Raw genomic sequence first — 13623 nt, 5'->3', positions numbered from 1 at the left:
GCTTAGTTCAATCCAGTCCAGTATAGTGCTCTCAGAATTTCCCTAGGAGTTTTAAGGACACCCCTAGCGGTAATTTGTCCATAGATGCCAATGAACCTCCACTACATCTTAAGAGAAAGGTATTGCTTCTTAACCATGCAGTCAAATTACGTAGCCCCCCTTCTCACACCATCTGGACATATTTCTTCGATCCTCAGTGGGTAAACATATATAGAAACAAACCCAATGAAAATAAATCTGTTGGTATGCCGGTTGCAAGAAGTAACACAACAATGGAACATCAATCTTTAAAATATCTATCAAGCTTCAGGGACCACCTTGGACAATGTAGATACCTGCTTGCCATAACTATTTTTGTCAGTAGGGAAAACACTCTCTGTCAAGCCAAAATTTTAGACATTCACATGAAGTCCACGCCTTGGAATGAACAAACTCTTCAGATATATATACAGCCGGCTCAAAAACTAACAAATCTGTAGAAGTAGCAGTAATCCTTCCTATTCACTCTATTTATCCTGTTGCCGCTTGAATGCAGTGTTTTTACAGCTGGACTCTACGCCATCAAGATGGCGTGACTCTTCTCAATAAACTTTTAAGTTCACAGGTCATAATGTATACAGACTCTTTAAGTACAGTGATGGTCCTTCAAAATCAATAGCAGGATTTCCCATCTTCTTCTGACACAAATCAGATCTCGGTTACTTCATCTCAATGAAAATTGGCTGAGTGTCAAGTTTTGCTAGATACCCTTGCAATTTGGAATAACAGGAAACGAGCAAGCAGCTCAAGCAGCATGGCACCACACTGGCATTTATTCTATCCCAGTTCCTTACACCGATTACAGACCAATCATAGGACGGATATATACTGACTTGTGGTTTCAAATGTAGCATACCCAGCAGGGCTCCCACTCACTAATTTTAAAAAAAACTTAGATTGCAACTTAAATAAACCCAAAAAAAACCTAGTTTTCATCATATAGTATAGCAACACAAATAAGATAAAATTTACCATGCATAAATATCTTTTATTTAATTGTAATCAGAATTTTCATCCCATTCAGTTCCCTCCACAATTATTTTTTGAAGTTCTTTCATTTTTTTCAAATGTTCTTGTTATCTTTTATGACAAGTTCCTTGTATGACTTCTTTTACCAATTCTGATTTAGGTTTCCATGTATAGCAATTTTGATTAGATCTATTTATCGCCTGTTTTGCCACTGGTCGATCTTTCACAGTTTCTGGTTTAAGGGAGTTTGTGGCTTTTTTTTTATATGTTTTACTTGGGAGAAGATTCTTTCTACGCTTGCCGAAGAGTGAGGTAAAATAGTTAGACTGGTCATAAAGTTAGATAAAATCTCATATTTAGAATTATTAAAGCCATCTTTTACATTACATAACAGATACCAAAACTCAGGGATGGTTTTGTAAGAGAGATCTAAATCTTGATTTAAACGAAATGATCTCCATTCATCATCTAGAAGATCTATTTTGTCTTCAGAAACAAGGTGAGGGAACTGCATTGCTAAATGGAAAATTGAGGATGGCGATTTGGCACAATCATGTATCACTGCTGGGCCAAGAACATTGAGACTGGTGATAATTCCATTGTCATTTAGAGGAAATCTTTTTCTGATTTCCATACAAAGTTCAACAAGAAATTTTAAACAATCATTTTTAAACCTTTCTTCAAATAGGCCTCTGGGGTTGAGTATATTCATGCTATGATTTTTTAGTGTTTCTCACCAACCATTGAAGTAAAAACGAAAGACGAAAAATTTTAAGAATTTGGTTTTTCGTCTTTCATTTTTAAACCTGCTTTCACTGTCACCAAGTGGTGTTGAATTTAATAAGGCCATGCAACGGCCTCCCAAATATATTTTACTCAGAGGCTTATGATTTATTGCATTGCTTAGATCAATTTCAAACAGCTTGCACGAAGTAATGACTTCTTTTATGAAAAAACTAAGAATATTTTTATACTCAATTAAAACCATTGAATGAAGTAAGTGTAATCTGAAATGCTCAGATTGAAATTCAATATTCAGGCAGTTTATTTTCTCCAGTACATATCCTAAAAACAACAACATATGCTTGGTTCCTTTGGTGATCATAGTATTGTAAATATTCCCCCCACCATCGATTTTGTCAATTTTTGACTGAGACTGAAAATAAAGAACTAACGCATCCCACTGCTCAATAATAATTTTTATTACATTGCCACGGGATAACCAACATGTTTGTGCTAATTTGGGGATTTTATGCTTAGCAGTATCTACAACATCTTGAATCATTTTGAACTCGTTTAATCTTTTATTACTACGGGAAAAATAACAAGAGATATCTTTTAGAAATATTTCTAGATATGATGGGTAGTACCTTGACTGAATGACTAGCACATAATGCAAAAGAATGGCAAACACATCCCATTATAAATACTGATGGTACATCCTTTTTTAGCAATGACTGGAACCCACTCTTAGTACCCATCATAGTGGCACAATTATCACTTCAGAAGCCAATGAGATTACTTATTTGAATGTTTTTTTTAGATGAAGAGATCTTTTACATCTTGATAAAGCCCTTCTGAAGTACCATTTTCGACACAAACAGTGTCAAGTAATACATCTACAACATCAAGTTTTTGAATATCAAAATATCTAACAACAACAGCTAGAACTTGCGATAAAGATAAATCTGTACTTTCATCTATTTTCATTGAAAACTTGTTGTTTCTGCATATGTTAGAAATGTATATTTTTTCATGATAGGCTGTGCCATCTTGTGTAAGATAAGAGACTTTAGTCGCCTTTATCTGAACTTATTTTGCAATATTGCTATCATGAAATTCTTTCTTACATGCTTCTATAAGGTGATCACATTGCGCAAATGGAATATTATGCTCAGAAATTAGTGCAGCAATTGTTAACTCTGCCTTTGCTAATTCTTCATTCTCTGTAGGTTTACTTTTTGTGAAGAACGTGTCTAATGTTGAACTTGTCTTAGCAATATTTGCACTTTTTTTATGTTTAACTGTATTTTTATGCGCTAGTAACATCGATTTATTGACATTCTTTAATTTCATTTCACAACAAATACAGTAAGACACACCTTTTTCATTACTGTCTTCTTTCAACCAATCCTTTAATTCCGGATCTTCTAACCATTCATTCCTAAAATTTTGAGTGTACCACCGTTTACTCATCTTTCTCTGTGGGGAACAAGTTTCAGACATTGTGGGCAATTTGTGGGTATGGCTAGTTAGCAGTTATCTTATTTAAAAATGTTCTATAAAATAAAAAAAATAAAGCACTAATCCATTAACATAAAATAGAAATAGTCACTACAATTTAAATTTATTATATCATTGTATGTAGTACACGCATAAATTTAAAAATCACACCAAATAATGCAATAATACCACGAACGATCATGAAAGACTGTGCAGTAAAGACCCCCTTCCGCCTGCTCAATAGGCTGCGCACACATGTTAGTAACACGAACGAAAACCATAGTGTAGAACCCTGTGAAAACTTTGAAATCCTTTTAAATTTATAGTATTTTGTACAAGCACTTGAGATATTACAAATTATGATCAGTATTGTTAGAATATACAATTAAGAAAATTGTAAACTGTTATTAAATTTTATTGTATTTACAAGAAATAAAAATAAATTTTGACTTAAAATTAAAAATTACCGAAAAAACCCAGATAATGAGATATTTTTGTGAAAAAAACCTATCAACCCAGATGACAATCAAAAAACCCAGATCTGGGTGGAAAAACCCAGGCGTGGGAGCCCTGATACCCAGTTATATAAAAAGCACAAATTGAAATAAAAAATTCTTTATTACCTAGTTTGTTATATAGGGTGACAGATGGTGTTAAGCCGTTATATTAGCAGATTGACACTGTTTGCCATTGGTTACCACGATAAAAATGTAATAAGTAAATTAATTAACAAATGTAATGAGTAAATAAATAAACTAATTAATTAAAAACTGAATTTTCTTATTTGCTTACCAATAATTTTGGAACCTTTAATTTGCAAGGAGAGTTCTGACTTACTTTGCATAAATCTGGGTTTTTTATTATTATATTTTTATAAATAAAAATAAATAAATATAACTTATAAAATATTAAATTTAAAACTTAAATTTAAATTAAAATGTAAAGTTATAAAATAATCCGTATCTAAATTATTTAATTTTTAGAAGTTCCAGCTCAGCCACTCGATGTAAAAGTTCAGGAAGTTTCCAGTCAAAAAGTAAACATCCGTTGGTCACCACCGTACACCGGAAACAGCCAAATTAATAGATACATTGTGCAGTACTGGAGAGATAGGGGTCAGTACTAATATTTCTGGTATTCATCTAATAATAGTCATTCGAATTAAGTATAATATTACTGCTCTATTTTTAGTGGAAGATAATGTTTTTTTTTTAATCCTTAATTATTTCTAGTATTCGATCTTATTGAGTAAATAAATTGGTGTATTTAATTAAAACAGGGTTAGGGTTTATAAAATGAATGTATTGGCGAAAAAAATTGCTTCCTGTCTAGTAAATCGCATTGAAAAGTCTGTTTTTCTATTGAACTTTAAGTATTATTCTCAATTTGTTTAAATGGGGTTGGAATAAGGCGACCAAAATAATCCCTTTTTAACAGGAGGACCACACAGACTTCTAGAGGAGACTGTCGGAAGCAGTCTGACGTCTGTTGTAATTCAGAATCTTCAACCTGGAACGCCTTATGCAGTTACTGTTGTAGCCGAAAATGAGATAGGACAGGGTGACCCTTCTGAAGTGCTACGATTTGTTACAGGAGAAGAAAGCAAGTATATTTCGATTTTTAGGAATAAATCAAATTTTCGATTACGTTTAATACTCACCTGCTATTTTTCAAAGTCTCTTACAAATTATATTTTTAAAAAGAACTAGGAATTAGCATTTTAGACCTTCTTCACTAACACCTAAAATTTGAAAGTAAAGTATCTTTTGTTTGTTAAAATAATGACTATTATTGCGCAAACAGTGGAAATACTGAGCATTATTCCAAGTATTAATTATTGTGTATTATAATGTAATTATTATACCAAGTACAATTTATTATTCAGTTATAATTGTTATCTCAGAAATTTGCATTTTATATATTACAGAACCACGTGGACCTCCTACAGATGTTTGGATAGAATCAAAAGGATCCAGCTCTATTCTGGTTACTTGGAAGGTACGCAGGAATTTTTATTTCGAAACACATACGTTCTCTTCACAGTAACCTAAAGGTGTACATTTATTCCACGTTTAATAATTGTTTATTGAATTAAGATATAAACCACCGACTCTTGTCAGTCCAAGCATACCATATGCTTCTTCAAAGAGAAGGCCTCAAAATGACTACCCTAGCAAACGTATTTCACGCATTCTGGTTCTATTCTGTTGTCTACCGCAGAGGCGAAGGGCACGTGTGCAAATAAATCGATGGAGTTCTCTAAGTGCAACGAACCCATGCTACGCTTGTGTCTTGATCACGCCCGTTTCTGTACTGACCTATAATCTGGGGTTTAACATGACACGCATGGATCTATAGAGAAAAGTATTCTTAAAACTGGGACACTTAATACGAGTGCTGAGATTATAATTACTGTAGTAAAAATCTGGTTTCATGTTCCAAAATTTAGTACCAGTACTTCAACTGAGATAGATTATGCATAAATTATTATTACTAATTACTATTTGGTATCTACATGTTTTAATAAATTGAGAAAAGAATTAGAAGAGAAGTTTTGAGATTTATAAAATCTTAGATAGGTAAGGTTTAACGAAATTAAGTAATAATCAGATGACTGTGCTATTTTGAGGGAGGTTGGCCATGGATGACCTAGCCAGTAATACACTTGTCCTCGAGGGTAGTATATGGGTAAAATCACCGTCCTCTCACACAAAGCCGGTCTTTCCACAAGATGGAAAAGTTCTGATTCGAATCCTGTAAATGACGCGAGAAACTTTGCTGAGCATTTTTTTACACCATGGCTAAGTTAGTTGGTCTCAGGCGAGGATGGCGCATTATACTGTTACACGCTGATGCGACATAAAACCCTTAAACCAACCAACCATCAGGTGAGGATAGCAAGGTTTATCCCCTGAAACTCGCGTTTTTCGTCCAGTTAAACTAGCAAACCGACCAGACAAACATATCCAACTTATGATCATAACACCCAATCGTTAGATGAGATTATTCTTTGGTGTCCTTAATATAACAGTTATTTTTTTACTGGATAAGATACGCAGCTACAAACTAAATATTTCAGTTAAATAACTGGTCTTTTGAAATACAAGAATATACAAAATTTACGCGGTATAGATACACTATTCAAGTGCTGACACCTCATTTCTTTAGTTTCCTCAATGCACATTTCTTGAAACAAACCATCCTGTAATTATAATTTGGCTGCCCCTGAAAAATATTTTTATGCTCTATCAGAACATAGCCCAGCTTACAGTTAATTATTTAATTTATTTCTGTTTTTGTAGCCCCCTCCACTCGAACACTGGAATGGAGAGTTGAGAGGATACTTCATAGGTTATAAGGTAGAAGGCTCTACTCATCCGCACTCCTTCAAGTCAGTAGACAATGCTGCCAATGAAACCTATGAATACGTGCTGACCAACCTTGTGAAATCTACCAAATATAATATTGTAGTAAAGGCCTATAACAGCGCAGGGACTGGTCCACCTTCTCAAGAAATGGTTGCTAAAACTTTAGATGGTGGTATGTATTATGCTCGTTAGATTTCTTCTCTTTGTTGATATTAAACCGGATGGTGGGAATAAATAGAACGGGAAGATATTAAGACAGATAATTGGCTATTTTATATTTTAGTAAATTTAATTTAAATTAACTCCATTATTTGTGATCCTGTTTTTAAAATTTGTTTTCAGATGTACCTCTTCCGCCTCCATTGGCACTTATGTCATCCTCAGACTCAGCTGTTAGTCTAAAATGGGGTGCTAGTCCGGCTCGTAATGTTCCAGTTACAGGTGAGTTTAAATTACTGTTAAATAAATATGCAATCGTTAAATATTCGGACACTAGCAGTTTTAGAAAAAGGCGTTTAAATGCGCCTTTCTTATGCACATGTTGTTACATATACTATTACTTTATGGCAATTTAATTTTCATTACAAATGGTTAATAAACAAGAATTTTGAAAACACTTTTTTGTATTAAATTTCGCTTCATAAAAGTTCATAAAACTTCATAAAATGTGCTGATGTTAATACATCTATGACTGATGGTTACTGATAGAAGTGGACGCATTGTGGATCGATCCCACAAAGTTAAAACGATTTACTTTGTGGGATGAACCAAGCTGATATGCAGTCCATGTAATATGAGTCAACTCTGTCCTATGGGTGCGCAATTCTTGCTTCTATCAGTATCACATAAAAAAATTGGAATAATGTTCAAGATATTCCTTTGATTGAGGATATTTTTGACACATACAAAGCATGATCACTTCTTGATTGTGATTTATTTATCAAATTTAAACTCTGGTATTCCTGAAATTCCAAATGTTCCGCTTACACAGAGTAGATGCCAGTTATGAGGGTACTTGGTACGGGTTAACTGCCATTGATCATATCAACCATTTATAGATTTATAAAATAGCTCAAAGACCTTTTTGAACTTTAAGTTCATTGTAGGAATTATCGTGATGTTCAGATGGGAAAAGTGAGTGAAGTTTTTCACAGTATATCCTTTGTAGACGCCTTAACTCGGTCGGGAAGATAAAAATTGCTTCCCAAAGTTCCAAAGTAGTCGTGTCTTTAACTCAGAGTGCTAGATTTCGAGTTGACAGATCCAGAATCTATTTATTGTTTTTCACTAACGTGTTGTTGATGTTTATCAGGGTTTTAGAAGCATCTGCGATTAAGACCATATGCTTCGTGTATAGTGTCTGTAAATTGCGTGTGCTCTATGATAGTGTGCTAGGAGAAAAAATCATGCTACCCTCGCCTGAGACCGACTAACTCGGCCACGTTTTGCAAAAACAATTTCCTCCCTTCATCGACAGGACTCGAACTCGGGTGTTTTCCACCCAGTGTGGGGAGGACGGCGATTCTACCAACTGTGTTACCCGCAAGGGCTTTTCACTAACTGAAATAATACTATATCTAACACTGAGAAATTAGAATTAAACAGTTCTTAAAACCTGAACTTATTATACGTTATACCTTTCAACTTTCATTTAGAAATATGTTTATCATTATGAAAAGTTCGGAAATTCCTATAAATCTATTTAAAATATTACTGGTTAATCTTACAATAGATTAAAACGATCTCTATCTGCAGGTTATACGCTCCACTACAGAAAAGACACAGGGGATTGGTATCATATTCCCATAATTGCATCTAGTCAGAACAAGTTCACTGTGACTGGCTTGGAAAGTGGAACGATGTACAAAATGTACATTACTGCATCGAACCAATACGGTAATGGAGAGGGCAGCGACGTGCTAACAGTAAAAACAAGTTCCACTGGTAAGTAGTTTCATTTACCCACTGAAGCTTACAAAATCATAGTTTTTTTTTCTGTTTATAAGGGTTGTTTTTTTATGCAAATAAGGGATTGAATTAAAACTTTTTCACTGGGGCATGGGCATACAGATTTTATTTATTAAGCGAGTACAAAGAAACTTTTCAAATAATGAAATTTTCAAAATTAAAATAAGTTGTTAAATTTTAAAAAATGTTTGCTATAATTTATTATTTAGGTTTCCACATAGCTGGAGTCCCTTTTTATATGGATTTGTCCGTGATTATCCCTGTGATAGCGTGCATCATGGCCTTCATGGTAATCGTGATCGTAACTGTCATTTATATCAAGAAATCCAGAGCCAGAAGCAATTTAGAAAGAGGTTAATTACTTTCAGTAACATCCTTCATTCTTTCTTAAGTTGAAATCACTTTAATAACATTCTTTTCAAAAAATCCCAAAGTGGATCATATTTATTTATATATTATTTTCTTTTAATTCTTTTAGCTCTTCAAGGTTCCAAGCCCTTTACATACACTGGATCATCACAGCGCTACATTGATATCGATAAGGCAAGGCCGATTATTAATCCTGAGCCGGGGACTCCAGCAACAAGCACCTTAGCTTCCTATGCAACAATCCCTTGTCGAACCGAAGACCCTGATGATCCACGTCAAGAATTAAAATCATTTAATCCTCCCGTAAGAAGAATCTGAATATAATCTCATCCTATAAGCACACCTCATAGTCACATGGTTTGTCACTTTGCTTATTTTGCATTTCTTTCTGCCGTTTGTTTTTAATACGACCATATGTAGTAATCCTTCCTCCCTCCCATCCTGCATTTAAAACAACAGGACTTTCAGCATTCATTTTGCATGCATTTGTTTTGTAGTTGTCTGAATGATCATCCGCCGTAATTTATAACTACTCGGAGATATTTTCCAATTAGCTTTTCCAAATACACACATTTTATAAGTTGTTTTTGCCAGTTAATTTTATTTTTGTGGTTGACAAACATTTATTTTCTAGTATTTTAACGTCCAGTGTCATTCTCATCATGCCTTTATATCTGACAGGACTAATATTTAAAGAAATAAATTGCCTTTTCAACTAACTGCCAATTTAATATTTCATGGCAATACTAAACTATAAGACTAACGTTAGTCTTACAACAACCTTGATGTCTTTTACACAGCATGCTGTTTCAGTGATTTACCAGTTCATCACTAATTTATGCTAATAATATGCACTGTACAGCCAAAACATTATGACCACCTACCTAATAATTTTTAATAGCGATATGGCCTCCTCTTGCCGCCATTACTGCTGCCACACGTCAAGGCATGGACTCTTTTAAGACCTCTGAACCTTGCAGGAGGTATGTTGTACCATATCACCAGGATTACGTCCTGTAGATCTATGTCAGTCCCTGGTGGAGGATCCAATCGTCGTAACTGTCGTTCCACGTAATCGCAGAGATGTTCAATGGGATTCATATCCGCCTAATTCGGCGCCAAGATAGCACCTGGAGATCACTTTCAGCGAACCACTGTCGAACAATACCGGCAGGGTGCATTATCCAACTGGGATGCATCTGTGAAGGCTATCTTCACAGATGCATGCACCTGATCAGCCAAGATGGATTGGTAGTTTTTAGCTTTCAGAGTGCAGTTTAGAGATGTGAAGACTCCAAGAGATTACCAAGAAAACATCTCCCATACCAAAAAACTACTGCCACTTGCCTGTTTCTATTGGACTTAGAAATCGAAATGATTCCTCTCCGCAGTTTGTCTTCATATCCTCCATCTACCATCCACACGAAACGTGATTCATCGGAAAAGGTAACTTTTTCCAGTTGTTAATTGTCCAATGATGCCATTCACATACAAACTTCTAGGAGTCATTGGTGATGGGTGGCCATAAGCATGGGCACTTTAGATCGGCGTCCATACAGAGGAAGGTTCGTTGGTTGCATCGTGGCCCTGGAAACACCGCTGGTCATTCCTTGGTCAAAAGAACTGTCATATTAGGATTGCCTGAAAGCCAACTCATCTGTCCACGTGTAATATGTCCTAAACTGCGTGTTTTCACTGGTTGATTTGCCTGTTTTGCTGCACGAAAAACTCAAGTTTTCGAGGTGGAAACCTTCCTATCTACGCCCGAGACCGACTAACTGAGCCACAAAGTAAAAAAAAAAGAAAGAAAAATCCATAAAAGTTCCTCGCGTGCCATTGACAGGATTCTAACCTGCGCTTTTTTTCACCGGGTGTGCGGAGGACGGTGATTATCGCCGCAGTGCTACTGCAGAGACAAAGTCCATGGTCAGCAGTCTCGCCCCCGTGGGTAGCACAGTTGGTGAATTGCCGTCCTCCCCACACCAGGTTGAAAAGACCTGTTCGGGTCCCATCGATGACGTGAGGAATTTTTATGAGATTTTTTCACAACATGGCAGAGTTAGTTAGTCTCAGGCGATGGTAGCATGGTCTTTTTCTCCTGGAAACTCACAGGAAATCAACCACAAAACACGTAATTTACAGACAATATACACGGAGCAACATGGCCTTAGTCGTTGATTGTCCTATAACAACGACAACAATGGTCAGCCTTTTAAACCTTTTCCGTCTATCATGTATTCAACGTTACCAGAGTTAGGCGCATTATGGCATTGCTGCCCTTGCGCCGTAAAGCCTATAAACAAACAAACTTTTTCGTCTATCGGCTTGCACGAAGTGGGACAGGGAACACTTTAACTGCAACACTCCGTGAGCAGCCCACAAGACTCGCTGTTTCCGTAACTGTTATCCTTTAACCGGTGCCAGTCAATTATCCCGTTTTCGAAGTCCATCAGATCACTTCCCTCGGCCATGCCAATCAAGTATTTCATTGGGACCGCATGTCACGAACCTTCAATATCACATGTACCAGTTCTCGCAACGAAACATGTGCTGCCAGCCAGGAAGAAATGGTGGATTGCTAAAACACCGAGAGAGGTCACTGGACAGTGTACTGACTGCGTAACACAACAGTGTTTTAGTTTGACAGTTCTTTTTGTAGTATGGATTTCTATATGGTCGGCGCAACTTTTTGAGCTGTGTTAGCCATATATAGGGTATTCTGTATATCTTGTTTTCTTCCCAGAAAAAAGGAAATGCAAATTGTGCAGTAGAACAAATATTTATTTATATGTATAGTATTGAATGAAATCAACGAAATAGTTTCTGTAGATTCAGGTGATACACTAGAGTACCATGATGCTCTTTAAAAGGATAATATGCCACTATTTTCTTGGGAGGGGGAGGGGGGCCAATAAGCGATTTTTCACGTTTCTAAAAATTTTTTCCCCAGCATTTTTCAACTCATCTGTGTCCCCATAACGTTGTTCGGAAACTTCTTTAATAATTCCCCACAGCGTCCTGTTGTAAGAGAATATACCAGGCTCTCCTGGATAGCACCTATCATGGCAGAAAATGAACCAGTCCTCTTCCTGTCCGATTGCATAATGGTATTTAACTCTTCAAATTTTGTATTGAACTAATCCTTCAGCATAGTTAAATAAGAGTTTTGGAGGATACCAACTGTGTTACCCATGAGGGCAGGTGATACTGTAAATTGTGCTTTCTGTGTGGGGAGGGGAATACTTTTCACAGAGTGTCCTAGATATACTAGAACAGATTGACATAGGTAGAAAAAAAAGATACATATACTCGTAAATCATGAAATAGCAGTAACCTTAGTGTGTAGATGTATACACCTTCATTTTTGCCTCAAATTTTAATTAAAATAATAACATATTCTTAAAAGTTTGGTCAGTTCTTATGTGATGCGTTTCTTTTTATTGCAGAGGGATCCCCCGCATCCGTACCCAAGAGAAGAGTCCCTGAAGAACAGACGGAAAGAACGACCAGAACAACATCCATGTGTCCAGTAATATAAATGTTTATATGACCAAAAGGTCGATTTTTATATTTGTTATGCATTTACAATGTTTACCATGCTAAAGTCTCTGGGACATCGCAGGGAAGGATAAAATGTCCTAGGAGAGAGACATAGGATCTTAGTTTAGGATTAGAGAATTTTCAGCTAGTGGTACGTGTGTGTGTGTGTATGAGTATAATAGGAGGACAAATTCTAATCTACTTATTTAAGAGATCTTGTTTTAAAAATTTTGTAAGACACTTATTCCTTAAACGTTTATATGTTTCACGATCTGTGCCTGAAGAGTTTGTCTTGTAAGAATATTTATTAGCTCATATTTCTTTCCTCTCTTCCCTTTACAGTAGAGAGGAGAAACATGCTATTATATGTAAATACTTAGCTGATAGAAAGAGTATTTGTCAGAGATGCTTTATATGTGAGTTTAGCGTTTTAAAATGATATTAATGGTATTGATTGGAATATCCAATTGGTATCTTGCTAGAATAGATTTAGAAAGTGGGAAAAGGACGCAGGAAGCAGACTAAGGGAAGATATTCATAGCAGTCTTAAAACATGATTTCAACAACTACATAGTAGCGAATCTGGGAAAAATCCTACTGAAAAAAGCTAGTTAGAATATGGAAATATATTCGCCCCAGAGAATCTCGATAATCAGGAATAAAAAGCTGATTGAATTTTAAAGAGCAGGACTTTTATTTTATACGTAATTCAATGAAAGTCTTTGTTCATTTTTAATATATATGTTTGATCCTTCGAAATGAGTAAAGGAAAATTTTCCTGTTTATCATCCAGTTGCTCAAAGATGGTGCTGATAATTATTCGCTACAGCATTGCTGTAATCAATTTTTCAACTATTTCGAAAGAACAAACATAATGTATTATCCAGCTTAAAATATTCATTCAATGAAAGTTGGAAGAGATTAGTCAGTGAAAGTACCAACCATTTAATGTTAATTGTTTTACTGCTTTCACTTTCTGCTTTTAATAACCTTATTATATTTTTAATTGCACTTAAAAGTACTCTTCAAGTAATTATAATCATCCTCGACTTGGGAAAGAATTATGATTAAACAATCGAAGAATATGAAATGCTAAATCAAAGGTGAAACGATGAAAATAATATGTATATGAATACCCTTACTATTG

At 35.4% G+C, this 13623-nt stretch overlaps 1 protein-coding gene across 6 annotated transcripts in view; it reads left to right on the top strand.

Moving 5' to 3' along the window:
- The window catches only part of LOC150084367 (cell adhesion molecule Dscam1-like), a 99751-nt gene extending 86376 nt beyond the window's left edge, over positions 1-13375 (top strand). For 5 of the 6 annotated variants that reach the window (XM_090376012.1, XM_090376009.1, XM_090376008.1 and 2 more), the window contains 9 exons: positions 4215-4346; positions 4669-4833; positions 5159-5229; positions 6534-6771; positions 6942-7040; positions 8355-8543; positions 8777-8920; positions 9046-9239; positions 12383-13375. In XM_090376012.1, coding sequence (XP_090232138.1) covers positions 4215-4346; positions 4669-4833; positions 5159-5229; positions 6534-6771; positions 6942-7040; positions 8355-8543; positions 8777-8920; positions 9046-9239; positions 12383-12469 — 1319 coding nt within the window. In that variant the 3' untranslated portion in view covers positions 12470-13375. Of the gene's footprint in view, positions 1-4214; positions 4347-4668; positions 4834-5158; positions 5230-6533; positions 6772-6941; positions 7041-8354; positions 8544-8776; positions 8921-9045; positions 9294-12382 lie in introns of all 6 variants that reach the window. The other variant, XM_090376010.1, reaches the window with a different exon arrangement.
- The last annotated feature ends 248 nt before the right edge of the window (positions 13376-13623 follow it).

The sequence above is a fragment of the Mastigoproctus giganteus genome, chromosome 6 (assembly GCF_048544385.1).
Source record: "Mastigoproctus giganteus isolate SK-2022 chromosome 6, ASM4854438v1, whole genome shotgun sequence".
Classification (NCBI taxonomy): Eukaryota; Metazoa; Arthropoda; class Arachnida; order Uropygi; family Thelyphonidae; genus Mastigoproctus; species Mastigoproctus giganteus.
This window is presented reverse-complemented; position numbering and strand designations above follow the sequence as displayed.